The sequence below is a fragment of the Oncorhynchus gorbuscha genome, linkage group LG19 (genome assembly GCF_021184085.1).
Source record: "Oncorhynchus gorbuscha isolate QuinsamMale2020 ecotype Even-year linkage group LG19, OgorEven_v1.0, whole genome shotgun sequence".
Classification (NCBI taxonomy): domain Eukaryota; kingdom Metazoa; phylum Chordata; class Actinopteri; order Salmoniformes; family Salmonidae; genus Oncorhynchus; species Oncorhynchus gorbuscha.
In genome coordinates this window covers 66,481,810-66,507,997 of record NC_060191.1, presented here as the reverse complement: position 1 = coordinate 66,507,997, position 26,188 = coordinate 66,481,810, and the positions used below count along the sequence as shown (strand labels likewise).

At 45.7% G+C, this 26,188-nt stretch overlaps 1 protein-coding gene across 1 annotated transcript; it reads left to right on the top strand.

The window, feature by feature from the left end:
- Positions 1-652: 652 nt before the first annotated feature.
- LOC124004953 (semaphorin-4E-like) lies at positions 653-25,766 on the top strand. The gene is made up of 16 exons (XM_046313757.1): positions 653-758; positions 8,162-8,301; positions 9,644-9,703; positions 9,799-9,897; positions 10,132-10,231; positions 10,465-10,575; positions 10,807-10,958; positions 11,043-11,218; positions 11,382-11,535; positions 12,190-12,412; positions 12,599-12,717; positions 13,137-13,303; positions 13,423-13,475; positions 13,581-13,930; positions 24,907-25,204; positions 25,753-25,766. The coding sequence occupies exons 1-16, from the start codon at positions 653-655 to the stop codon at positions 25,764-25,766; spliced, it is 2,322 nt and encodes a 773-aa protein (XP_046169713.1).
- Positions 25,767-26,188: the final 422 nt, after the last annotated feature.

Here is a 26,188-nt window from a genome sequence, read left to right as displayed (position 1 = left end):
ATAGAGCACAATGTTATAAGGGTGTCAGAAATCATGGCTGATTTAGAGGTGAGCTTCCATGTATGTGGTGGAAAAAGCTGGGTAATTGAGGGACAACCAGATCTCTAGTACAGTCATAATGATTTGAGGAGAGAGACAACATAGACATGCAATCCAGATCATATTTCTATGGATGACACTGGAATTTGCTCGGCATGTAGATTGTACATTGTGTCATCAGTCTTAGAATGTGTAGCCCAACTCTACTCCTGAAAATTCTATTGTAGCTGACCCAACAATGCACAGTTTAGAATGCTGGAGTAATTCAACATTCCACCATTAAACCATATGGGACATGTTTCAGGATCAAAAGTTGTATAGTTTAAATAGAATCCAAAAGCTTTGGTCAGATCTGTCCAGATCATTACACAGTTTTGTGTGTGTGTGAGGGTGATCTAGTTGAGACAATTATAATAGCAGCCAAAAAGGAAAGCAATATGCCCAGACTGTGGATCCATTTCTAAATCCACTGTAGTGTACAGTGTGATGTCATAATCAACATCTCATTACCCGCATTATGACATCACACGGTCAATCCTTTATAAACAGCAGCCCAACACCAACATTAAGAGACTTGTGTGTTGCATTGACAGCTGCTGACAAGAGGACCATCATGGCTCCTCTCACTTCCCTGAGGGATCTCTTGGTCCTGTTCCTGGCCCTTATACCCCTGGGTGAAGTGTTCGCCAGCATCCCTAGGAAGACCGTACAATATGACAGTAAGCCATTATCTCTCTCCAATGCCTGTTTACATCCTTGCATGTAGAGAAATGCATCTTTTCCACTCAACTAAAGTTAGGCTTATATGGCAGCTTAGTCTAATGTTTTTTCTCAATATAAAGCATCATCTAATATGATCCGAAGCCACCCAAAAGGGTTCGTTGGCTGTCCCCATGGGAGAACCCTATGAAGAATCCTTGTACAACCTGCTGTGGAACGGGTTCTATCTGGAACACTAAAGGCTTCTTCAAAGGGTTCCCTATGGGGAGACAGCCAAAGAACCCTTTCGGGTTCTAGATATTCTAAGAGTGTATTCTACATAATATTATTTGTAACAGCATTCCTAAAGACTATGTAAAAGCAGTTAGGCCCATAAAAAGTATGTAAACAATATCTAAAAGTATTTAAACATAGAGAATTATGCCTCTATGTTGTGAACACAAATGTTTTATAAATGCTACATACAACCACTCTAGGTAAAGTGTTATCATATTGTTTTTCTGTTTAGATGCTAAGATTTTCAGAGAGAATGGCATTTCAAACTATTCAACGATGACATTGAGAGAGGACCTGGGTGTCCTTTTCATTGGTGCTAGAGACGCTGTATACGCTCTGGACCTTGAGGACATCTCCTCGAAAAAAAAGGCTGGGGTAAGGAACTCAGTCTAATCAAGGTCTTGTATGTCAATACATCCATACAGTATTGTCTGGTCTCTAGAGTATTCCTGCTGTAATGTTAATGGGAATCTGTCTGTTGCTGCAGGTCTCAGAGCCTGCTGTAATGTTAATGAGAATCTGTCTGTTGCTGCAGGTCTCAGAGCCTGCTGTAATGTTAATGAGAATCTGTCTGTTGCTGCAGGTCTCAGAGCCTGCTGTAATGTTAATGGGAATCTGTCTGTTGCTGCAGGTCTCAGAGCCTGCTGTAATGTTAATGGGAATCTGTCTGTTGCTGCAGGTCTCAGAGCCTGCTGTAATGTTAATGAGAATCTGTCTGTTGCTGCAGGTCTCAGAGCCTGCTGTAATGTTAATGAGAATCTGTCTGTTGCTGCAGGTCTCAGAGCCTGCTGTAATGTTAATGAGAATCTGTCTGTTGCTGCAGGTCTCAGAGCCTGCTGTAATGTTAATGAGAATCTGTCTGTTGCTGCAGGTCTCAGAGCCTGCTGTATGTTAATGGGAATCTGTCTGTTGCTGCAGGTCTCAGAGCCTGCTGTATGTTAATGGGAATCTGTCTGTTACTGCAGGTCTCAGAGCCTGCTGTATGTTAATGGGAATCTGTCTGTTGCTGCAGGTCTACTGGCAGGTCTCAGAGCCTGCTGTATGTTAATGAGAATCTGTCTGTTGCTGCAGGTCTACTGGCAGGTCTCAGAGCCTGCTGTATGTTAATGGGAATCTGTCTGTTGCTGCAGGTCTCAGAGCCTGCTGTATGTTAATGAGAATCTGTCTGTTGCTGCAGGTCTACTGGCAGGTCTCAGAGCCTGCTGTATGTTAATGAGAATCTGTCTGTTGCTGCAGGTCTCAGAGCCTGCTGTATGTTAATGGGAATCTGTCTGTTGCTGCAGGTCTCAGAGCCTGCTGTATGTTAATGAGAATCTGTCTGTTGCTGCAGGTCTCAGTCTGCTGTAATGTTAATGGGAATCTGTCTGTTGCTGCAGGTCTCAGAGCCTGCTGTATGTTAATGGGAATCTGTCTGTTGCTGCAGGTCTCAGAGCCTGCTGTATGTTAATGGGAATCTGTCTGTTGCTGCAGGTCTCAGAGCCTGCTGTATGTTAATGGGAATCTGTCTGTTGCTGCAGGTCTCAGAGCCTGCTGTATGTTAATGGGAATCTGTCTGTTGCTGCAGGTCTCAGAGCCTGCTGTATGTTAATGAGAATCTGTCTGTTGCTGCAGGTCTACTGGCAGGTCTCAGAGCCTGCTGTATGTTAATGGGAATCTGTCTGTTGCTGCAGGTCTCAGAGCCTGCTGTATGTTAATGAGAATCTGTCTGTTGCTGCAGGTCTACTGGCAGGTCTCAGAGGAGCAGAACACGTCCTGTAAGAACAAGGGAAAAGATTCAGTAAGTGGACTGATTGCATGATGCATCACTGCTCTAGAGGAGATCTGCATGGAGGAATGGGCCAAAATACCAGCAACAGTGTGTGAAAACCTTGTGAAGACTTACAGAAAACGTTTGACCTCTGTCATTGCCAACAAAGGGTATATAACAAAGTATTGAGATAAACTTTTCTTATTGACCAAATACATCTTTTCCACCGTAATTTGCAAATAAATTCATAAAAAATCGTACAATATGATTTTCTGGATTTTTTTCTTTTAATTTTGTCTGTCATAGTTGAAGTGTACCTATGATGAAAATACAAGCCTCTCTCATCTTTTTAAGTGGGAGAACATACACAATTGGTGGCTGACTAAATACTTTTTGCCCCTCTGTAGATGGAGGTGGGGAGAGAGACAAGGGGGAAGGAAGGAAGGAGGGAGAGAGAGAGAGATGGGGAGGGGGAAGGAGGGAGAGATTGATTGGGAGGGAGAGATAAATGGGAAGGGGGTAAGGAGGGAGGGAGAGAGATGGGAAGGAGGGAGGGAGGGAGACGATGGGAAGGGGGAAAGGAGGGAGGGAGTGAGATGGGAAAGGAGGGAGGGAGTGAGATGGGAAGGAGGGAGGGAGGGAGATGGGAAGGAGGGAAGGAGGGAGGGAGGGAGAGAGAGAGACGATGGGAGGGAGGGAGACGATGGGAAGGGGGAAAGGAGGGAGGGAGGGAGATGGGAAGGAGGGAGGGAGGGAGAGAGAGAGAGGTGATGGGGAGGGAGGGGAGAGAGTGAGGTGATGGGGAAGGAGGGAGGGATGGAGAAGATGGGGAGGGGAAAGGAGGGAGGGAGGCGATGGGGAAGGAGGGAGGGAGAGAGAGAGAGAGGTGATGGGGAAGGAGGGAGGGAGAGAGAATGGGGAGGGGGAAGGAGGGAGGGAGAGAGAGAGGGGATGGGGAAGGAGGGAGGGAGAGAGGTGATGGGGAAGGAGGGAGGGAGAGAGAGACGATGGGGAGGGGGAAGGGAGAGGGGAGAGAGAGGCGATGGGGAAGGCGAGAGGGAGAGAGAGAGAGATGGGGAGGGAGGAAGGAGGGAGGGAGAGAGAGACGATGGGGAGGGAGGAAGGAGGGAGGGAGAGAGAGAGAGAGACGATGGGAAGGAGGGAGGGAGAGAGATGGGGAGGGAGGTAGGAGGGAGGGAGAGAGACGATGTGGAGGGAGGAAGGAGGGAGGGAGAGAGACTATGGGGAGGGGGAAGGAGGGAGGGAGAGAGACGAGGGGGAAGGAGCGAGGGAGAGAGACGATGGGAGGGGGAAGGAGGCATGGAGAGAGACTATGGCGAGGGGGAAGGAGGCAGGGAGAGAGACTATGGCGAGGGGGAAGGAGGGAGGGAGGGAGAGAGATGGGGAGGGGGAAGGAGGGAGGGAGAGAGACGATTGGAGGGGGAAGGAGGGAGGGAGAGAGACGATGGGGAGGGGGAAGGAAGGAGGGAGAGAGACGATGGGAAGGGGAAAGGAGGGAGGGAGAGAGACGATGGGGAAGGAGGGAGGGAGAGAGACGAGGGGGAAGGAGGGAGGGAGAGAGAGATGGTGCTAATGGATTAATAGGCTTTTAACACCATCACCACTCTCACCCCGACACACACACACACACACACACACACACACACACACACACACACACACACACACACACACACACACACACACACACACACACACACACACACACACACACACACACACAACTCTCTTCCTATCTGGAGATGGCCTGTGGGCTGTAAGCATGTTCAGGCTGAGAAACAAAGCTGAGAGGCTGACCTGCCTATTGATCACAATCCACACTTACCATTACTGTCACACACACACACACACACACACACACACACACACACACACACACACACACACACACACACACACACACACACACACACACACACACACACACACACACACACACACACACACACACACACACACCGCAAGGGAAAAAATAAAGCATGAGGTGTGTGTTCCACATCAGGGGAGGTTCTTATCCTCCTCTTCCAGTCGACAGCCTGGGGAGACTGAGCCAATGACAGGTCTACAACAACTTCTGCCCATCAGGTCTCTCCCTGGAGAGGAGAGGATAGAGGGGAATCTCATTCTAGAGGGGACTTACTGAAACATTACATTTACATTTAAGTCATTTAGCAGACGCTCTTATCCAGAGCGACTTACAAATTGGTGCATTCACCTTATGACATCCAGTGGAACAGTCACTTTACAATAGAGCATCTAAATCTTAAAGGGGGGTGAGAAGGATTACTTTATCCTATCCTAGGTATTCCTTAAAGAGGTGGGGTTTCAGGTGTCTCCGGAAGGTGGTGATTGACTCCGCTGTCCTGGCGTCGTGAGGGAGTTTGTTCCACCATTGGGGGGCCAGAGCAGCGAACAGTTTTGACTGGGCTGAGCGGGAGCTGTACTTCCTCAGTGGTAGGGAGGCGAGCAGGCCAGAGGTGGATGAACACAGTGCCCTTGTTTGGGTGTAGGGCCTGATCAGAGCCTGGAGGTACTGAGGTGCCGTTCCCCTCACAGCTCCGTAGGCAAGCACCATGGTCTTGTAGCGGATGCGAGCTTCAACTGGAAGCCAGTGGAGAGAACGGAGGAGCGGGGTGACGTGAGAGAACTTGGGAAGGTTGAACACCAGACGGGCTGCGGCGTTCTGGATGAGTTGAAGGGGTTTAATGGCACAGGCAGGGAGCCCAGCCAACAGCGAGTTGCAGTAATCCAGTAATGGGGCGGTAGTAGGGATCTCTGGCCAGGATACAGTCCAGACAGGACCCATACCGACCACAGTCCCTAACTGGAATCTGGACCACTCCAGACCCTGAGCCTGCATAGAGCTGTCCCTAGAGAAAAACACACACTGACTACTAAACAACCAGTGTTAGCTTCTCATTGGATGACCTGGTACTATTCATCTTGAACAAGCATTGGACTAGTAACCAAAAGGTTGCTCGATCGAATCCCGAGCTGACAAGGTAAAAATCTGTTGGTCTGCCCCTGAACCCACTGTTCATAGGCCGTCATTGTAAATAAGAATGTGTTCTTAACTGAATTGCCTAGTAAAATAAAAGGAAAATGTATCCTGTATCCCTCACGACGCCAGGACAGCGGAGTCAATCACCACCTTCCGGAGACACCTGAAACCCCACCTCTTTAAGGAATACCTAGGATAGGATAAGTATTCCCCCCCCCCCCTTTAAGATTAAGATGCACTATTGTAAAGTGACTGTTCCACTGGATGTCATAAGGTGAATGCACCAATTTGTAAGTCGCTCTGGATAAGAGCGTCTGCTAAATGACTTAAATGTAAATGTAAATGTACAGCCCCGGTAGGTATAGACATCTCTGGTCTAAGGTCAGATGTGTCAGTAAGCTTCCTTTAGTGAAGGTCGGCACCACGGTAGGAAAACCTGATCCTAAATCATTTATTAAGTGTAGAAAATCTGGACCAACCACCTAAATGGGCAAAGAACAACCATTTCTCATACAATTAGGAGTAGAGGAGGCCTCCCACGATACTCAATGATGCTCACTTTACCACAGTACAGTTCCATTACCTGTTAGTCATTGTGGCCATCGGCCCCACTGATAGTTCATCTGTGTTAATGTTGAACAATGTTCTGGATTAGACGGGATTATCGCCCGTTAGCTTTAACCCCTCCCACCGGCCCACACAGCCAATGGAGTGACAGAGAGGAACGATCTCTTAGACCTGTCTGCTCACATCAGCCAATCAGATACCTTGCTCTCAAGTAGATGCCCTTGAGCACTCCAACACACACACAAACACACACTGGCCACTTAATTTGCCACGTTCAGAGGGCAGCGTGTCGCTCCATCGGGATGTTTATGGTTTCCCAGAAAAAGCAAATCACCACGGCAACGGCTGGGTGGATTTACGGCCGTAGCCCTGTCTCCTACCCTTAGACAAACCATGTATCACCCTTACACAGTTCACACACTCACACATACACACTCATGTACACTCATAGTAGTTTGTATGCACAAACACACACACACTCATACACACCACAGACACACAGACATAAACTACATTTAATTTCAATAGAGCACAATGTTATAAGGGTGTCAGAAATCATGGCTGATTTAGAGGTGAGCTTCCATGTATGTGGTGGAAAAAGCTGGGTAATTGAGGGACAACCAGATCTCTAGTACAGTCATAATGATTTGAGGAGAGAGACAACATAGACATGCAATCCAGATCATATTTCTATGGATGACACTGGAATTTGCTCGGCATGTAGATTGTACATTGTGTCATCAGTCTTAGAATGTGTAGCCCAACTCTACTCCTGAAAATTCTATTGTAGCTGACCCAACAATGCACAGTTTAGAATGCTGGAGTAATTCAACATTCCACCATTAAACCATATGGGACATGTTTCAGGATCAAAAGTTGTATAGTTTAAATAGAATCCAAAAGCTTTGGTCAGATCTGTCCAGATCATTACACAGTTTTGTGTGTGTGTGAGGGTGATCTAGTTGAGACAATTATAATAGCAGCCAAAAAGGAAAGCAATATGCCCAGACTGTGGATCCATTTCTAAATCCACTGTAGTGTACAGTGTGATGTCATAATCAACATCTCATTACCCGCATTATGACATCACACGGTCAATCCTTTATAAACAGCAGCCCAACACCAACATTAAGAGACTTGTGTGTTGCATTGACAGCTGCTGACAAGAGGACCATCATGGCTCCTCTCACTTCCCTGAGGATCTCTTGGTCCTGTTCCTGGCCCTTATACCCCTGGGTGAAGTGTTCGCCAGCATCCCTAGGAAGACCGTACAATATGACAGTAAGCCATTATCTCTCTCCAATGCCTGTTTACATCCTTGCATGTAGAGAAATGCATCTTTTCCACTCAACTAAAGTTAGGCTTATATGGCAGCTTAGTCTAATGTTTTTTCTCAATATAAAGCATCATCTAATATGATCCGAAGCCACCCAAAAGGGTTCGTTGGCTGTCCCCATGGGAGAACCCTATGAAGAATCCTTGTACAACCTGCTGTGGAACGGGTTCTATCTGGAACACTAAAGGCTTCTTCAAAGGGTTCCCTATGGGGAGACAGCCAAAGAACCCTTTCGGGTTCTAGATATTCTAAGAGTGTATTCTACATAATATTATTTGTAACAGCATTCCTAAAGACTATGTAAAAGCAGTTAGGCCCATAAAAAGTATGTAAACAATATCTAAAAGTATTTAAACATAGAGAATTATGCCTCTATGTTGTGAACACAAATGTTTTATAAATGCTACATACAACCACTCTAGGTAAAGTGTTATCATATTGTTTTTCTGTTTAGATGCTAAGATTTTCAGAGAGAATGGCATTTCAAACTATTCAACGATGACATTGAGAGAGGACCTGGGTGTCCTTTTCATTGGTGCTAGAGACGCTGTATACGCTCTGGACCTTGAGGACATCTCCTCGAAAAAGGCTGGGGTAAGGAACTCAGTCTAATCAAGGTCTTGTATGTCAATACATCCATACAGTATTGTCTGGTCTCTAGAGTATTCCTGCTGTAATGTTAATGGGAATCTGTCTGTTGCTGCAGGTCTCAGAGCCTGCTGTAATGTTAATGAGAATCTGTCTGTTGCTGCAGGTCTCAGAGCCTGCTGTAATGTTAATGAGAATCTGTCTGTTGCTGCAGGTCTCAGAGCCTGCTGTAATGTTAATGGGAATCTGTCTGTTGCTGCAGGTCTCAGAGCCTGCTGTAATGTTAATGGGAATCTGTCTGTTGCTGCAGGTCTCAGAGCCTGCTGTAATGTTAATGAGAATCTGTCTGTTGCTGCAGGTCTCAGAGCCTGCTGTAATGTTAATGAGAATCTGTCTGTTGCTGCAGGTCTCAGAGCCTGCTGTAATGTTAATGAGAATCTGTCTGTTGCTGCAGGTCTCAGAGCCTGCTGTAATGTTAATGAGAATCTGTCTGTTGCTGCAGGTCTCAGAGCCTGCTGTATGTTAATGGGAATCTGTCTGTTGCTGCAGGTCTCAGAGCCTGCTGTATGTTAATGGGAATCTGTCTGTTACTGCAGGTCTCAGAGCCTGCTGTATGTTAATGGGAATCTGTCTGTTGCTGCAGGTCTACTGGCAGGTCTCAGAGCCTGCTGTATGTTAATGAGAATCTGTCTGTTGCTGCAGGTCTACTGGCAGGTCTCAGAGCCTGCTGTATGTTAATGGGAATCTGTCTGTTGCTGCAGGTCTCAGAGCCTGCTGTATGTTAATGAGAATCTGTCTGTTGCTGCAGGTCTACTGGCAGGTCTCAGAGCCTGCTGTATGTTAATGAGAATCTGTCTGTTGCTGCAGGTCTCAGAGCCTGCTGTATGTTAATGGGAATCTGTCTGTTGCTGCAGGTCTCAGAGCCTGCTGTATGTTAATGAGAATCTGTCTGTTGCTGCAGGTCTCAGTCTGCTGTAATGTTAATGGGAATCTGTCTGTTGCTGCAGGTCTCAGAGCCTGCTGTATGTTAATGGGAATCTGTCTGTTGCTGCAGGTCTCAGAGCCTGCTGTATGTTAATGGGAATCTGTCTGTTGCTGCAGGTCTCAGAGCCTGCTGTATGTTAATGGGAATCTGTCTGTTGCTGCAGGTCTCAGAGCCTGCTGTATGTTAATGGGAATCTGTCTGTTGCTGCAGGTCTCAGAGCCTGCTGTATGTTAATGAGAATCTGTCTGTTGCTGCAGGTCTACTGGCAGGTCTCAGAGCCTGCTGTATGTTAATGGGAATCTGTCTGTTGCTGCAGGTCTCAGAGCCTGCTGTATGTTAATGAGAATCTGTCTGTTGCTGCAGGTCTACTGGCAGGTCTCAGAGGAGCAGAACACGTCCTGTAAGAACAAGGGAAAAGATTCAGTAAGTGGACTGATTGCATGATGGATCGTCTCTCCTCTCAGAGAAGTCTCTGAAGCAGTATACTGATAGAAACAAACCACATGATCCTATTCCAGATGGAATGTCAAAACTACATCAAGACACTTCAGACTCTCCACGATGGCAGGATGTTGGTGTGTGGGACCAACGCATACAACCCCACATGTGACTATATGGTGAGTATAACCTGGACAGGACATCTCTCACCTGTTGTTTCACACTACATATCATGTAACTGTGGACCGTTGTCATATTCTGGTTGTTTACGCTGAACTAACTGCAGACATACGTAGCACGCCGAACCTCTGTCTGTCTGTGAGAGTCCCAACTACCTTTCAAAGTGATTACAGATCACAGCCTTAATGTACACCTCCACATCGCAACCAAACATGCATTGTGTTCTCCAACAGACCTACGCAAACGGAACGTTGACCCTGGAAGGGAAGAAGGAAGTGGGGCGAGGGAAAGTTCCCTTTGACCCCTTCCAGAGGTCAACCTCGGTCATGGTTGGTGAGTAACAGCTGCTTTCTGATATCTACAGTACCTCCCCACAAGGACGGAGTAGTATAAATTGTGCACCCACTATTATAAATAAAACGACTGTAAATAAAGTGTTGAAAAAAGTGGACCCACTCTGAAAGTTGTGTTAGTGATGTAAAAGACATTACTGATTAACTTCATTCACTTCTTTACAGTCTTTATGATTTCAGTTCTGATGATTGTCATTGTTAACCATCAATCAGGGACAGAACTATATTCAGCCACAGCGGTCAACTTCCTGGGTACTGAGCAGGTGTTGCAGCGTCATTCCTCCCCGGCTATCAGGACCGAACACAGACAGTCCTGGCTTAACAGTAAGCTCCAACCCCTCCGTTTTAAATGTAGTACTCCCTGTCAACCACAGAATACTGTGACAATGTGTTGATGCATTTCTTGATGCGTAGCTAAACAGACACCTGAACGTGGACATTCCACAGAGAGATACAGACATTTTAAATGTCTTACTTTATTCAATATGCTTTAAATAATGGATCCCAAGTCTGTGTTTTCAGTCTCTGTGAGAAACCCGAACTGTCTTTTTTCAGAGCCCTCCTTCGTACAGCTGGACGTCGTCCCCGAGAGCATGAACAACCTCGATGGGGACGACGATAAAGTCTATATGTTCTTTAGTGAGGAGGCCATGGAGTTTGACCTGCCAGCCCAAATCAGGGTCTCTCGTGTGGCACGGGTCTGCAAGGTACTCATGTCTGTTCGAGTGTTCTAATTCTGAATACTATGGTCGACCCTGACACCCGTCTCCCTCCCTGTGGTTGGTGTGCAGGGGGATTTGGGTGGTCAGAGGACCTTACAGCAAAAGTGGACGTCCTACCTGAAGGCCCGTCTTGACTGCCCCGTGCCCCTGGAACCCAGCCTGCCAGCCATCATTCAGGATATCTTCCTCCTGAAAGACCAGGATTGGAGGAAGAGCGTGTTTTACGCTGTTTTCAACCCGCAGACGTGAGTTCTACCATTTCTTTATTAGTACAGTCCAGCAGAAATTCCATACGGTCAAATCTGTGAAATAATGATCAGTTGTAGGGATGCTACTCAAATATGAACCTTCTACGAGAGAGATTCTGAAGTGGTGTTGGAATAATGAATGGTGTTTTGATGATTACAGAACCACGTCGGATCTCTCCACTGTGTGTGCGTTCAGCGTGGCTGACATTGGGAAAGTCTTCTCTGAGGGTAGATATATGACTCCGGTGACAATGGAGTCAGAAACAAGGTGGGTTACCCACACCGGAGAGGAGCCTGTCCCACGACCTGGAACGGTGAGTAATAACATGACTTATATAGGTGACTGAATTAAATGATCATTGATTAACTTCCAGACATTGAGTGTCATGTGACAGTGTTGTACCTATGTTCCTCTCCAGTACACAATTATTGTCCAAAACACTTCATCAAATGTGGCAAATACGCGCATGCTGAGTCCCAAATGGTTTCCTATTCCCTCCTGTACAAAGTGTACTACTTTTGAACAGAACCCTATGAGCCCTGGTAAAAATTAATGCACTATATAGGGAATAGAGGGCTATTAGGAACACAGGCTTAGTTTCAAGAGTGCTTCTGTCATAATTATAAACCTACAGGATACAGTGGGGCAAAAAAGTATTGAGTCAGCCACCAATTGTGCAAGTTCTCCCACTTAAAAAGATGAGAGAGGCCTGTAATTTTCATCGTAGACTTCAACTATGACAGACAAAATGAGAAGAAAAAAAATCCAGAAAATCACATTGTAGGATTTTTAATGAATTTATTTGCAAATTATGGTGGAAAATAAGTATTTGGTCACCTACAAACAAGCAAGATTTCTGGCTCTCACAAACCTGTAACTTCTTCTTTAAGAGTGCTTCTGTCATAATTATAGACCTATAGTATACGTGAAAGGTCTCATCAACTCTCTGGTTGTGTTGTTGTTAAAGTGTATGACCAATGCTGTACGGGACCTCGGGATTGAGCACTCGCTGGACCTCCCTGACAAGACCCTGCAGTTCGTCCGTGACCAGCCACTCTTGGAGGGAGCAGTGCCTCCGCTGACCGGGGGGCCACTGGTGCTGCAGAGGGGAGCCAAGTTGTCGGTGATTGTTGCGGATAGAGTCATGGCCGTGGATGGAGAAATCCACCACGTTATGTTTATTGGAACAGGTACTGACTATTCACAGCATTTATCATCCAAATTCACACTGTTCTGTGCTTGTGGCAGTGATTATTACTGTCTATATATGTATTCATGTACTGTGTGTATATATGAGAATTTTTTTCTGACAAAGAAAATCAATCAATGTCAGTGTTGGCTCTAGAGAGTAACTGCCGTGTCCTGCTCCCTGACAGAGGAGGGCACGGTGCAGAAGGCTGTGCAGTACGCTGCTGGTGACACCATCATTATCCAAGAGACCCAGGTGTTCCAGACTCTGGAGCCAATCAAAGTGCTGCGTCTCTCCTCTGGCACGGTAACACATTTAGTGCAAAACGTTATGAGTATATTTTTTTATTTAACTTGACAAGCCAGTTATTTACAATGATGGCCTACCGGGGAACAGCGGGTTAACTGCCTTGTTCAGGGGCAGAACGACAGTTATTTACAATGACGGCCTACCGGGGAACAGCGGGTTAACTGCCTTGTTCAGGGGCAGAACGACAGTTATTTACAATGACGGCCTACCGGGGAACAGCGTGTTAACTGCCTTGTTCAGGGGCAGAACGACACATTTTTACCTTGTCAGCTCGGGGATTCCATCTTGCAACATTTCGGTTACTAGTCCAACGCTCTAACCACTAGGCTACCTGCTTGTTCAAGATGAATAGCACCAGGTCATCCAATGAGAAGCTAACACTGGTTGTTTAGTAGTCAGTGTGTGTTTTTCTCTAGGGACAGCTCTATGCAGGTTCAGGGTCTGGAGTGGTCCAGATTCCAGTTAGGGACTGTGGTCGTTATGGGTCCTGTCTGGACTGTATCCTGGCCAGAGATCCCTACTGTGCCTGGGACACCACCTTAGCAGCCTGCTCATCTGTCCTCAACTTACTCACTGGCTCCAGGTAGGATCCTGCTCAACTCTACAACACTCTCACTCTAGAATAACCACTGTCTGCATGTACTATTGGAACAAATATGATTTCAGATGTCCTTCGAATAACAGTAGCTCTTTATCTTTCAGGAACATGTACCAAAGCCTTAAACATGCGGATGCCTCGATGTGCCCCCGATCAGGTAGGTTTATCTCTCAACTTGTGAAATACTGTGATGTATCAACATGAAGTAGGCTACATGCCAAGTTAAGGACATTCAGTGACCCCCCCATGGTGTTATTTTCAGTCCCTGTGAAGCCACTTACATTACCATTTAATGTTGGGAGCTCCATCCACCTGCCGTGCCAACCAGCATCCAACCTGGCACAGGTGAGCTGGCATTTTGCTAAGCAGCCCCTCCAGCTGAGAGACAGGTACCAGATGTTGAGCCAGGACTTGTTGATAGTGAGTGCCCTAGCTTCAGACGCTGGTCGGTACACCTGCCAGAGCCTGGAGGAGGTCAAAGGTCGACTCTACACCAGGACAGAGGCTGCCTACATCCTGCAGCCCACAAAGACTCTACTGGTCCTGCAGTTATCTGTGGCTCTGCTGTCTGTGCTGCTGGGGGTTGTGGTCCTCTGGAGTTTCAGGGGACACGTCAGACTCATGGCCAGAATTTGTCCAGGGGAACCCGGCCAGAACAACAACAACAACTGGAGAACAGACCCTGGTTGTGTCCCTGGGTCTGACATCTGAGCTGGGACTAATAACTGAGACTAGGGGTGCGTTCAATTCGATTCAACGTTTGCTATGTTGAGTGACGGTTTGTACTGAACGACACGTTTCCCCAAAACGGTGCTCACCATTCTTTTTATTTGATTTGATTTTTTATTTCACCTTTATTTAACTAGGTAGGCTAGTTGAGAACACCTTTATTTAACCAGGTAGGCTAGTTGAGAACACCTTTATTTAACCAGGTAGGCTAGTTGAAAACACCTTTATTTAACCAGGTAGGCTAGTTGAGAACACCTTTATTTAACCAGGTAGGCTAGTTGAGAACACCTTTATTTAACCAGGTAGGCAAGTTGAGAACAAGTTCTCATTTACAATTGCGACCTGGCCAAGATAAAGCAAAGCAGTTCGACAGATACAACGACACAGAGTTACACATGGAGTAAAACAAACATACAGTCAATAATACAGTATAAACAAGTCTATATACGATGTGAGAAGGGAGGTAAAGGCAAAAAAGGCCATTAGACAGCCACGTTTCCCCAAACGGTGCTCACCATTCTTAGACAGCCTTTGAGGTACGTTTGCTCCCATTTTGGTGGGTGTGACGAACTGTGGCCTGTTCAATAAGGCACTAAACATGCGTAGCACACACCATACAATCTCCCTCTGGGCCTCAATAATCACACTGTTTTTCAGCGGGTTGTTCAGTACAGTAGCGTTTCCATTTGAATTCAATGTTGAACCCCATTCTGTCGTACTGACAGCACCCCTAGAATCACCAGCACCATTCTTTACTCATTGTTTTCCACTTAAGATCCTTGTGTTGAATGTATTTTGTGTTTTTATGTTTGTATAAATATTATATATTGCAAATATTATGTATCTTTCTAGTGTTTTTCTATATTATTAAATGATTAGATCTTATATCAAATCACAGATACCTGTATTTAGAGTCAGTCTCCACCAATCTAGTAGTCAGAGTCAGTCTCCACCAATCTAATAGTCAGAGTCAGTCTCCACCAATCTAGTAGTCAGAGTCAGTCTCCACCAATCTAGTAGTCAGAGTCAGTCTCCACTAATCTAGTAGTCAGAGTCAGTCTCCACCAATCTAGTAGTCAGTCAGTCTCTACCAATCTAGTAGTCAGTCAGTCTCCACCAATCTAGTAGTCCGAGTCAGTCTACACCAATCTAGTAGTCAGAGTCATTCTCCACCAATCTAGTAGTCAGAATCAGTCTCCACCAATCTAGTAGTCAGAGTCAGTCTCCAACAATCTAGTAGTCTGTCAGTCTCTACCAATCTATTAGTCAGAGTCAGTTTCTACCAATCTATTAGTCAGAGTCAGAGTCAGTCTCCACCAATCTAGTAGTCAGTCAGTCTCTACCAATCTAGTAGTCAGAGTCAGTCTCCACCAATCTAGTAGTCAGAGTCAGTCTCCACCAATCTAGCAGTCTGTCAGTCTCTACTAATCTAGTAGTCAGAGTCAGAGTCAGTCTCCACCAATCTAGTAGTCAGAGTCAGTCTCCATCAATCTAGTAGTCTGTCAGTCTCTACCAATCTATTAGTCTGTCAGTCTCCACCAATCTAGTAGTCTGTCAGTCTCTACCAATATATTAGTCAGAGTCAGTCTCTACCAATCTAGTAGTCAGAGTCAGTCACCACCAATCTAGTAGTCAGAGTCAGTCACCACCAATCTAGTAGTCAGAGTCAGTCACCACCAATCTAGTAGTCTGTCTATCTCTACCAATCTATTAGTCAGTCAGTTTCTACCAATCTGTTAGTCAGAGTCAGAGTCAGTCTCCACCAATCTAGTAGTCAGTCAGTCTCTACCAATCTATTAGTCAGAGTCAGAGTCAGTCTCCACCAATCTATTAGTCAGAGTCAGAATCAGTCACCACCAATCTAGTAGTCAGAGTCAGTCTCCACCAATCTAGTAGTCTGTCAGTCTCTACCAATCTCTTAGTCAGAGTCAGTTTCTACCAATCTATTAGTCAGAGTCAGACTCCACCAATCTAGTAGTCAGAGTCAGTCTCCACCAATCTAGTAGTCTGTCAGTTTCTACCAATCTCTTAGTCAGAGTCAGTTTCTACCAATCTATTAGTCAGAGTCAGACTCCACCAATCTATTAGTCAGGCAGTCTCTACCAATATATTAGTCTGTCAGTCTCTACCAATATATTAGTCAGAGTCAGTCACCACCAATCTAGTAGTCAGTCAGTCTCCACCAATCTAGTAGTCAGTCAGTCTCTAACAATCTATTAGTCAGAGTCAGAGTCAGTCTCCACCAATCTAGTAGTCAGAGTCAGTCACCACCAATCTAGTAGTCAGAGTCAGTCTCCACCAATCTAGTAGTCTGTCTATCTCTACCAATCTCTTAGTCAGAGTCAGTCTCCACCAATCTAGTAGTCAGTCAGTCTCTACCAATCTATTAGTCAGAGTCCGAGTCAGTCTCCACCAATCTAGTAGTCAGGCAGTCTCTACCAATCTATTGGTCAGAGTCGGTCTCCACTAGAGGTTGACCGATTATGATTTTTCAACACTGATACCAATTATCGGAGGACCAAAAAAAGCCGAAACTGATTATTTGGCCGATTTAAAAATAATAATAATAATAATAATACAATTTTTAAAAGTATTTATTTGTAATAATGACAATTACAACAATACTGAATGAACACTTTTATATTAACTTAATATAATACATCAATCAAATCAATTTAGCCTCAAGTAAATAATGAAACATGTTCAATTTGGTTAAAATAATGCAAAAACAAAGTATCGGAGAAGAAAGTAAAAGTGCAATATGTGCCATGTAAAAAAGCTAACGTTTAATAAGTTCCTCGCTCAGAACATGAGAACATATGAAAGCTGGTGGTTCCTTTTAACATGAGTCTTCAATATTCCCGGGTAAGATGTTTTAGGTTGAGGTTATTATAGGAATTATAGGACTATTTCTCTCTATACCATTTGTATTTCATATACCTTTGACTATTGGATGTTCTTATAGGCACTGTAGTATTGCCAGTGTAACAGTATAGCTTCCGTTCGTCTCCTCGCCCCTACCTGGGCTCGAATCAGGAACACATCGACAACAGCTGCGGCCCTTGCAGAGCAAGAGTCAGTCTCAACCAATCTATTAGTCAGAGTCAGTCTCCACCAATCTATTAGTCAGAGTCAGTCTCTACCAATATATTAGTCAGAGTCAGTCCACCAATCTATTAGTCAGAGTCAGTCTCTACCAATATATTAGTCAGAGTCAGTCCACCAATCTATTAGTCAGTCAGTCTCTACCAATCTATTAGTCAGAGTCAGTCTCTACCAATCTATTAGTCAGAGTCAGTCTCTGGGGTTGGAGAGATAAACCTAAGAAGGGTATCTCTCCAGGAACAGGGTTGGAGAGAGAAACATAGAGAAGGGTATCTCTCCAGGAACAGGGTTGGAGAGAGCAACATAGAGAAGGGTATCTCTCCAGGAACAGGGTTGGAGAGAGCAACATAGAGAAGGGTATCTCTCCAGGAACAGGGTTGGAGAGAGAAACATAGAGAAGGGTATCTCTCCAGGAACAGGGTTCGAGAGAGATACATAGAGAAGGGTATCTCTCCAGGAACAGGGTTGGAGAGAGAAACATAGAGAAGGGTATCTCTTCAGGAACAGGGTTGGAGAGAGAAACATAGAGAAGGGTATCTCTCCAGGAACAGGGTTGGAGAGAGAAACATAGAGAAGGGTATCTCTCCAGGAACAGGGTTGGAGAGAGAAACATAGAGAAGGGTATCTCTCCAGGAACAGGGTTGGAGCACCTTGGTGTCCACCAGTATAAGTGTAGCTCAGAGTCAGAGCCAAGCCAGTGAAACGGACTCTCTTAGTCTCTTCCGTGAGTTTGTGTGTGTTGTGTTCGTGTTTTAAAGAGGTGTGTGTGTCAGATGGGAATCTATGATAAAGACTTTCCTCTGTATCATCAGCCTTGCATCAGGCAGCACAGCAGGGAAACCTTACAGGAGCACAGCCTGTGCCTCCTGTTCGTGTGTGTGTGTGTGTCTCTCTCTCTCTCTGTGTGTGTGTGTGTCTATCTGTGTGTGTGTGTCTCTCTCTCTCTCTCTCTCTCTCTCTCTCTCTCTCTCTCTCTCTCTCTCTCTCTCTCTCTCTCTCTCTCTCTCTCTCTCTCTCTCTCTCTCTCTCTCTCTCTCTGTGTGTGTGTCTCTGTGTGTGTGTGTGTGTGTGTGTGTGTGTGTGTGTGTGTGTGTGTGTGTGTGTGTGTGTGTGTGTGTGTGTGTGTGTGTGTGTGTGTGTGTGTGTGTGTGTGTGTGTGTGTCTGTATGTATGTGTCTCTCTGTGTGTGTGTGTCTGTGTGTGTCTGTGCATGTGTGTGTCTGTATGTGTGTGTCTCTCTGTGTGTGTGGTCTGTGTGTGTCTGTGCGTGTGTGTGTCTCTGTGCGTGTGTGTGTCTCTGTGCATGTGTGTGTGTGTCTCTGTGCGTGTGTGTGTCTCTGTGCGTGTGTGTGTCTCTGTGCGTGTGTGTGTGTCTCTGTGCATGTGTGTGTGTGTCTCTGTGCGTGTGTGTGTCTCTGTGCATGTGTGTGTGTGTCTCTGTGCGTGTGTGTGTCTCTGTGCGTGTGTCCTGTCCTCCCTCCTCTTCTCACACCTTATTGAATGAATGTGTATGTGTGTGTGTGTCTCTGTGCGTGTGTCCTGTCCTCCCTCCTCTTCTCACACCTTATTGAATGAATGTGTGTGTGTGTCTCTGTGCGTGTGTGTGTCTCTGTGTGTGTGTGTGTCTCTGTGTGTGTGTGTGTCTCTGTGTGTGTGTGTCTCTGTGTGTGTGTGTCTCTGTGTGTGTGTGTGTCTCTGTGTGTGTGTGTCTCTGTGTGTGTGTGTCTCTGTGTGTGTGTGTGTGTGTGTGTGTGTGTCTCTGTGTGTGTGTGTGTGTTTCTGTGTGTGTGTGTGTGTGTGTGTGTGTGTGTGTGTGTGTGTGTGTGTGTGTGTGTGTGTGTGTGTGTGTGTGTGTGTGTGTGTGTGTGTGTGTGTGTGTGTGTGTGTGTGTGTGTGTGTGTGTGTGTGTGTGTGTGTGTGTGTGTGTGTGTAAGAGGTGTCCTGGCAGCGTGTCTTTGTGTTTCCACACTGCGGAAGGGGTTATGAGTACTACTTGGTGCCCTTTTCTACATTGATTTACCTTGACGTACTGTGTGTGACCATGAGAGTTCTCTCTCTGACACTAACTGGCTTCATTAAGAAAAATTAAAGCTGATACACTGACTGAGCTAAACTAACCAGCTGGGGAGAGAGGAGAGAGAGTTAGAGAGAGCAGGACTGAGAGAGAAAGAGAGAGAGAGAGAGTTAGAGAGAGCAGGAGAGAGAAATAGTTAGAGAGAGCAGGAGAGAGAAAGAGAGCAGGAAAGAGAGAGTTAGAGAGCGCAGGAGAGAAAAAGAGAGAGGAGAGAGAGAGAGTTAGAGAGAGCAGGAGAGAAAAAGAGAGAGGAGAGAGAGAGCAGGAGAGAAAAAGATAGGAGACAGAGAGAGTTGGAGAGAGAGAGAGATGTGGAAGAAAATTATGGCCGGGGTTAGAGGTCATGCTCAGGCCTTGTTGGAAGAGGGTGGTGTACTTCAGGGCGAGGGATGATGACATCACTCTAGGGAGGAGGGTGAAGATGACTCATCTTCATCGCTCTCTCCATTAGCTCCTCTCTCCTGGCCTCAAACACACCAACACACACAGACAGATGCACACACACACAGAGACAGACAGACACAGAGAGAGAGAGAGAGAGAGACACAGACACACACACAGAGAGAGAGACACACAGACACACACACACACAGAGAGAGACATATATACACACACACACACACACACACACACACACACACACACACACACACACACACACACACACACACACACACACACACACACACACACACACACACACACACACACACACACACACACACACACACACACACACACACACACACACACACACACACACACACACACACACACACACACACAGAGAGACACATACACAGAGAGAGAAACACACACAGAGACACCTGCACTCTTAGGATTGCAGTCTTCCATAACAGGACTTCAGCTTCCTGTTTTGCCTGTCCTTTTCCAACTTCCTGTGGTCGGGTCCAGGAGGGGTGTTGATTGCCCCCCCCCCTCAGCGTCTTTGAATCTTATTCTGTCTGTCTGTCTTTCTCTCCTTTTCTTTAAAACGCAGACACACACAGAGGAATGGAGCCGTGAGATAGGTAAGGAAAGGTAAAGGTTATTCTGTGATTAAACACACGGCTAAACAATGACGTGACCTTTTACTGCTGTCCATCCTTAGGAGCCCCCCCCCCACACACACACACATTTCTCTCTAACTCAGACAACCATTTTATCTCCTAGTTCAGGAAACATGACTCACAGCCAAAGACCTCATCCTCCATGAGAAGTGAAGGAACTGGAATGGTGTCAGCAACATGGTGGAAGCTCCTTTCAGCCCATAGGGGTGTTACTGCTAAGTGCAATTTATAACCAGTCTAGGGTTAGGCTTGAGATTAGGTTTGAGGTTAGGCTTGAGGTTAGGCTTGAGGTTAGGCTTGAGGTTAGGTTTGAGGTTAGGTTTGAGGTTAGGTTTGAGGTTAGGCTTGAGGTTAGGCTTGAGGTTAGGCTTGAGGTTAGGCTTGAGGTTAGGTTTGAGGTTAGGTTCGAGGTTAGGGCTGAGGCTAGGGTTAGGTTTGAGACTAGAGTTAGGGTTGAGACTAGGGTTAGGACTGAGACTAGGGTTAGGACTGAGACTAGGGTTAGGGTTGAGACTAGGGTTGGGGTTGAGACTAGGGTTAGGGTTGAGACTAGGGTTGGGGTTGAGACTATGGTTAGGGTTGGGGTTGAGACTAGGGTTAGGGTTGAGGTTAGGGTTGAGACTAGGGTTAGGGTTGAGACTAGGGTTAGGGTTGAGACTAGGGTTAGGTTTGAGGTGAGGGTTGAGATTCTCTCAACCTTCTCTGCAGATCCTTTCAAACCTTGTCAGGTTGGAGGGGGAGTTTTGCTGCACAGCTATTTTCAGGTCTCACCAGAGATGTTGGATCAGGTTCTAGTCTGGCTGGGCCACTCAAAGACATTCAGAGACTTGTCCCAAAGCCACTCCTACGTTATCTTGACTGTCTGCTTAGGGTCGTTGTCCTGTTAGAAGGTGAACCTTTGCCCCAGTCTGAGGTCCTGAGCACTCTGGAGCAGGTTTTAATCAAGGATGTCTCTGTACTGCTCTGTTCATCTTTCCCTCAATCCTGACTAGTCTCCCAGTTCCTGGCGGTGAAAAAGATCTCCACAGCATGATGCTGCCACCTCCATGCTTCCCTGTAGAGATGATGCCAGGTTTCCTTCAGACAGTCCATGGAGAATAAGAACAACTCCTCCCATCTGCCCACTGCACTGAGGATAGGAAACACTGTCACCATTGATAAATTAAGCCAGTATATGTCCAGGCCCGTCTGAAGTCTGTTAGAGAGCATTTGGATGATCCAGAAGAAGATTGGGAGAATGTCATATGGTCAGATGAAACCAAAATATAATTTTTTGGTAAAAACTCAACTCGTCGTGTTTGGAGGACAAAGAATGCCCAGTTGCATCCAAAGAACACCATACCTACTGTGAAGCATGGGGGTGGAAACATCATGCTTTGGGGCTTTTTTTCTGCAAAGGGACCAGGACGACTGATCTGTGTAAAGGAAAGAATGAATGGGGCCATGTATCGAGAGATTTTGAGTGAAAACCTCCTTCCATCAGCAAGGGCATTGAAGATGAAATGTGGCTGGGTCTTTCAGCATGACAATGATTCCAAACACACCGCCCGGGCAACGAAGGAGTGGCTTCGTAAGAAACATTTCAAGGTCCTGGAGTGGCCTAGCCAGTCTCCAGATCTCAACCCCATAGAAAATCTTTGGAGGGAGTTGAAAGTCCGTGTTGCCCAGCAACAGCCCCAAAACATCACTGCTCTAGAGGAGATCTGCATGGAGGAATGGGCCAAAATACCAGCAACAGTGCGTGAAAACCATGTGAAGACTCACAGAAAACGTTTGACTTCTGTCATTGCCAACAAAGGGTATATAACAAAGTATTGAGATAAACTTTTGTTATTGTCCAAAATACTTATTTTCCACCATAATTTGCAAATAAATTCATAAAAAATCCTACAATGTGATTTTCTGGATTTTTTTTCTCATTTTGTCTGTCATAGTTGAAGTGTACCTATGATGTAAATTACAGGCCTCTCTCGTCTTTTTAGGTGGGAGAAACAATTAGTGGTTGACTAAATACTTTTTTGCCCCACTGTAGATGTCAGATAGAGGTGTCAGATAGAGATGTCAGATAGAGATGTCAGATAGAGATGTCAGATAGAGATGGCAGATAGAGATGGCAGATAGAGATGTCAGATAGAGATGTCAGATAGAGATGGCAGATAGAGGTGTCAGATAGAGATGGCAGATAGAGATGTCAGATAGAGATGGCAGATAGAGATGGCAGATAGAGGTGTCAGATAGAGATGGCAGATAGAGATGTCAGATAGAGGTGTCAGATAGAGATGGCAGATAGAGATGGCAGATAGAGATGTCAGATAGAGATGGCAGATAGAGGTGTCAGATAGAGATGGCAGATAGAGATGGCAGATAGAGATGGCAGATAGAGATGTCAGATAGAGATGGCAGATAGAGGTGTCAGATAGAGATGGCAGATAGAGATGTCAGATAGAGATGTCAGATAGAGATGTCAGATAGAGATGTCAGATAGAGATGTCAGATAGAGATGGCAGATAGAGGTGGCAGATAGAGGTGTCAGATAGAGATGGCAGATAGAGATGGCAGATAGAGATGGCAGATAGAGGTGTCAGATAGAGATGGCAGATAGAGATGGCAGATAGAGATGGCAGATAGAGATGTCAGATAGAGATGGCAGATAGAGGTGTCAGATAGAGATGTCAGATAGAGATGGCAGATAGAGGTGTCAGATAGAGATGGCAGATAGAGATGGCAGATAGAGATGGCAGATAGAGATGGCAGATAGAGATGTCAGATAGAGATGTCAGATAGAGATGTCAGATAGAGGTGGCAGATAGAGATGGCAGATAGAGATGGCAGATAGAGATGTCAGATAGAGATGGCAGATAGAGGTGTCAGATAGAGATGGCAGATAGAGATGGCAGATAGAGGTGTCAGATAGAGATGTCAGATAGAGATGGCAAATAGAGATGGCAGATAGAGGTGTCAGATAGAGATGGCAGATAGAGATGGCAGATAGAGATGTCAGATAGAGATGTCAGATAGAGATGGCAGATAGAGGTGTCAGATAGAGATGGCAGATAGAGATGGCAGATAGAGATGTCAGATAGAGATGGCAGATAGAGGTGTCAGATAGAGATGTCAGATAGAGATGTCAGATAGAGATGGCAGATAGAGATGGCAGATAGAGATGTCAGATAGAGATGGCAGATAGAGGTGTCAGATAGAGGTGTCAGATAGATTTGTATTTATTTTTATTTCACCTTTATTTAACCAGGTAGTCTAGTTTAGAACAAGTTCTCATTTCCAATTGCAACCTGGCCAAGATAAACCAAAGCAGTTCGACACATACAACAACACAGAGTTACATGGAGTAAAACAAACATACAGTCAATAATACAGTAGAAAAATAAGTATATGTACAATGTGATTAAATGAGGTGAGATAAGGGAGGTAAAGGCAAAAAAAAGGCCATGGTGGTGAAGTAAATACAATATAGCAAGTAAAACACTGGAATGGTAGATTTGCAGTGGAAGAATGTGCAAAGTAGAAATAGAAATAATGGGGTGCAAAGGAACAAAATAAATAAATACAGTAGGGGAAGAGGTAGTTGTTTGGGCTAAATGGGCGATGGCAGATAGAGATGGCAGAGATCAGTCTTCCTGTACTTTAAATCAATATAATCTTTCTTTGTTACTGACTCACCCTGTCTGGTCTCCACTCCTCTGGCCAGGCAGCCAGCCAGCCAGCCAACCACCTACATACCTCCCCCCCCCATACACACACACACACACACACACACACACATACACACACACACACACACACACCCATTACACTCTCACTACAGTGTGTATGTTTATCTATTAGTAAACCTTCTTGTTTTTAGTGGTGAAAATTCCCACAACCTTAAAAGCTTTTCTGGCAAAGTGGTTAAGGATGTATTTAGGGGATGGGTGGGGAGGACTACTGGAAAGCTGTGGTTTTGTAGAGCACTGGAGGGGAATTCAGGGTGAAGGTGTGTGTGTGTGTGTCCTGGTGTTCGGTGTTCTGTGAGGTGTGAGTGCAAGAGCAGATCTGCTTTGTGTGTGTGTGTGTGTGTGTGTGTGTGTGTGTGTGTGTGTGTGTGTGTGTGTGTGTGTGTGTGTGTGTGTGTGTGTGTGTGTGTGTCTGTGTCTGTGTCTGTGTCTGTGTCTGTGTCTGTGTCTGTGTCTGTGTGTGTGTGTGTGTGTGTGTGTGTGTGTGTGTGTGTGTGTGTGTGTGTGTGTGTGTGTGTTTCTGTGAGATGAGCCTCAGAGCTGCCATATGTTTCCTGTTTTTGCACCTTCTCTGTCTGAGTTCCCAGACGAGGGGTCACACGACAGCTCTAGCTCACGCACACACCACCACCTTCTTTCTCCGAGCTGTAGATGAAATATGTCTGTGCATGTTGTTTTTCAGTAGTTGTTATTTCCTCTGTGTTGGTTGGAGGGGATAGCGTTTGGGGGAAATCAGACCACATAAGCATAAGTCCAAATACAAAATATAATTTTTGGGAGTATGTATCTTGTTTTTCTGCATGCTATTCAAATTAATATTTTTGCGAGTCCTTATTTGACAGCAAACCCACACAACTCCCCTCCTAACCATCACTGAAGCAAGAGCTGTGTGGTTTCCACATCAACAGTGAGCTGGGTGGTTTCCACGTCAACAGTGAGCTGGGTGGTTTCCACGTCAACAGTGAGCTGTGTGGTTTCCACGTCAACAGTGAGCTGTGTGGTTTCCACGTCAACAGTGAGCTGTGTGGTTTCCACGTCAACAGTGAGCTGTGTGGTTTCCACGTCAACAGTGAGCTGGGTGGTTTCCACGTCAACAGTGAGCTGTGTGGTTTCCACGTCAACAGTGAGCTGTGTGGTTTCCACGTCAACAGTGAGCTGTGTGGTTTCCACGTCAACAGTGAGCTGTGTGGTTTGAGGCCTGTGTGTGTGTGTGTGAGAGAGTTTGTTTGCAGGTGTTAAGAGAGTCTCCAGAAAAACCAACTAGACTAAAGATGTTCACACATAAAGCACAGTTCTGCATCTCTTTAAACTCAACACAAGTGTGTGTATGTGCAGTGTTCAGCTTTTTAGTTTGTCTGTGTAATCTTTTTAAGGCGTCAGGTAATTTAATTGTCCCTGAGTCTCAAATGAGCTGTGAGGTCGCTACGCCACCAGAACAGCTTACTACACACACACACACACACACACACACACACACACACACACACACACACACACACACACACACACACACACACACACACACACACACACACACACACACACACACACACACACACACACACACACACACACACACACACACACACACACACACACACACACACACACACACACAGAGAGAGCTGACTCACTTCATCAAATTAAACCAACTACATGACCAGGGCTCCAGCCTCTTTCTAGCCTCACTGTTCTGTTCTCCTTAACTCCATATGTGCCTCTTAGAAACCCAGCTGTAGAAATGAAAAGTGTCTTTAGATTCATACATACCGCTGCCTATTGTCTTGAATTAGTGCTCATTAAATATGGACTTCCAAGTGGCGCAGTAGTGTAAGACATGCATCACTACAGACAACCTGGTTCGAATCCAGACTTCATCACAACCGGCCATGATTGGGAGTCCCATAGTGCGGTGCACAATTGGCCCAACGTCGTCCGAGTTTGGCAGGTGTAGGCTTGTAAATAAGAATTTGTTCTTAACTGACTTGCCTAGTTATAAAAAATAATTTGCATACCCAGATGAAAGCTGTTTTATAATGTAGAGAGAGAGAGAGAGGGGAGAGAGAATGAGGGAGAGATAGAGAACAAGGAGGGAGAGAGAGAGAGGATGATAGAGAGACAAAGGATGAGGGAGAGAGACAGACCCAAAATTAAGGAAAGC

What these genes read in the sequence shown, in the direction of transcription:
- LOC124004953 (XM_046313757.1), top strand. Translation starts at nt 653, where the DNA reads ATGGCTCCTCTCACTTCCCTGAGGGATCTCTTGGTCCTGTTCCTGGCC. An exon ending in TCTCCTCGAAAAAGGCTGGG is followed by an intron (nt 8,302 to 9,643) that starts GTAAGGAACTCA and finishes CTGTTGCTGCAG; the next exon opens with GTCTACTGGCAGGTCTCAGA. An exon ending in TGCGTCTCTCCTCTGGCACG is followed by an intron (nt 12,718 to 13,136) that starts GTAACACATTTA and finishes GTTTTTCTCTAG; the next exon opens with GGACAGCTCTATGCAGGTTC.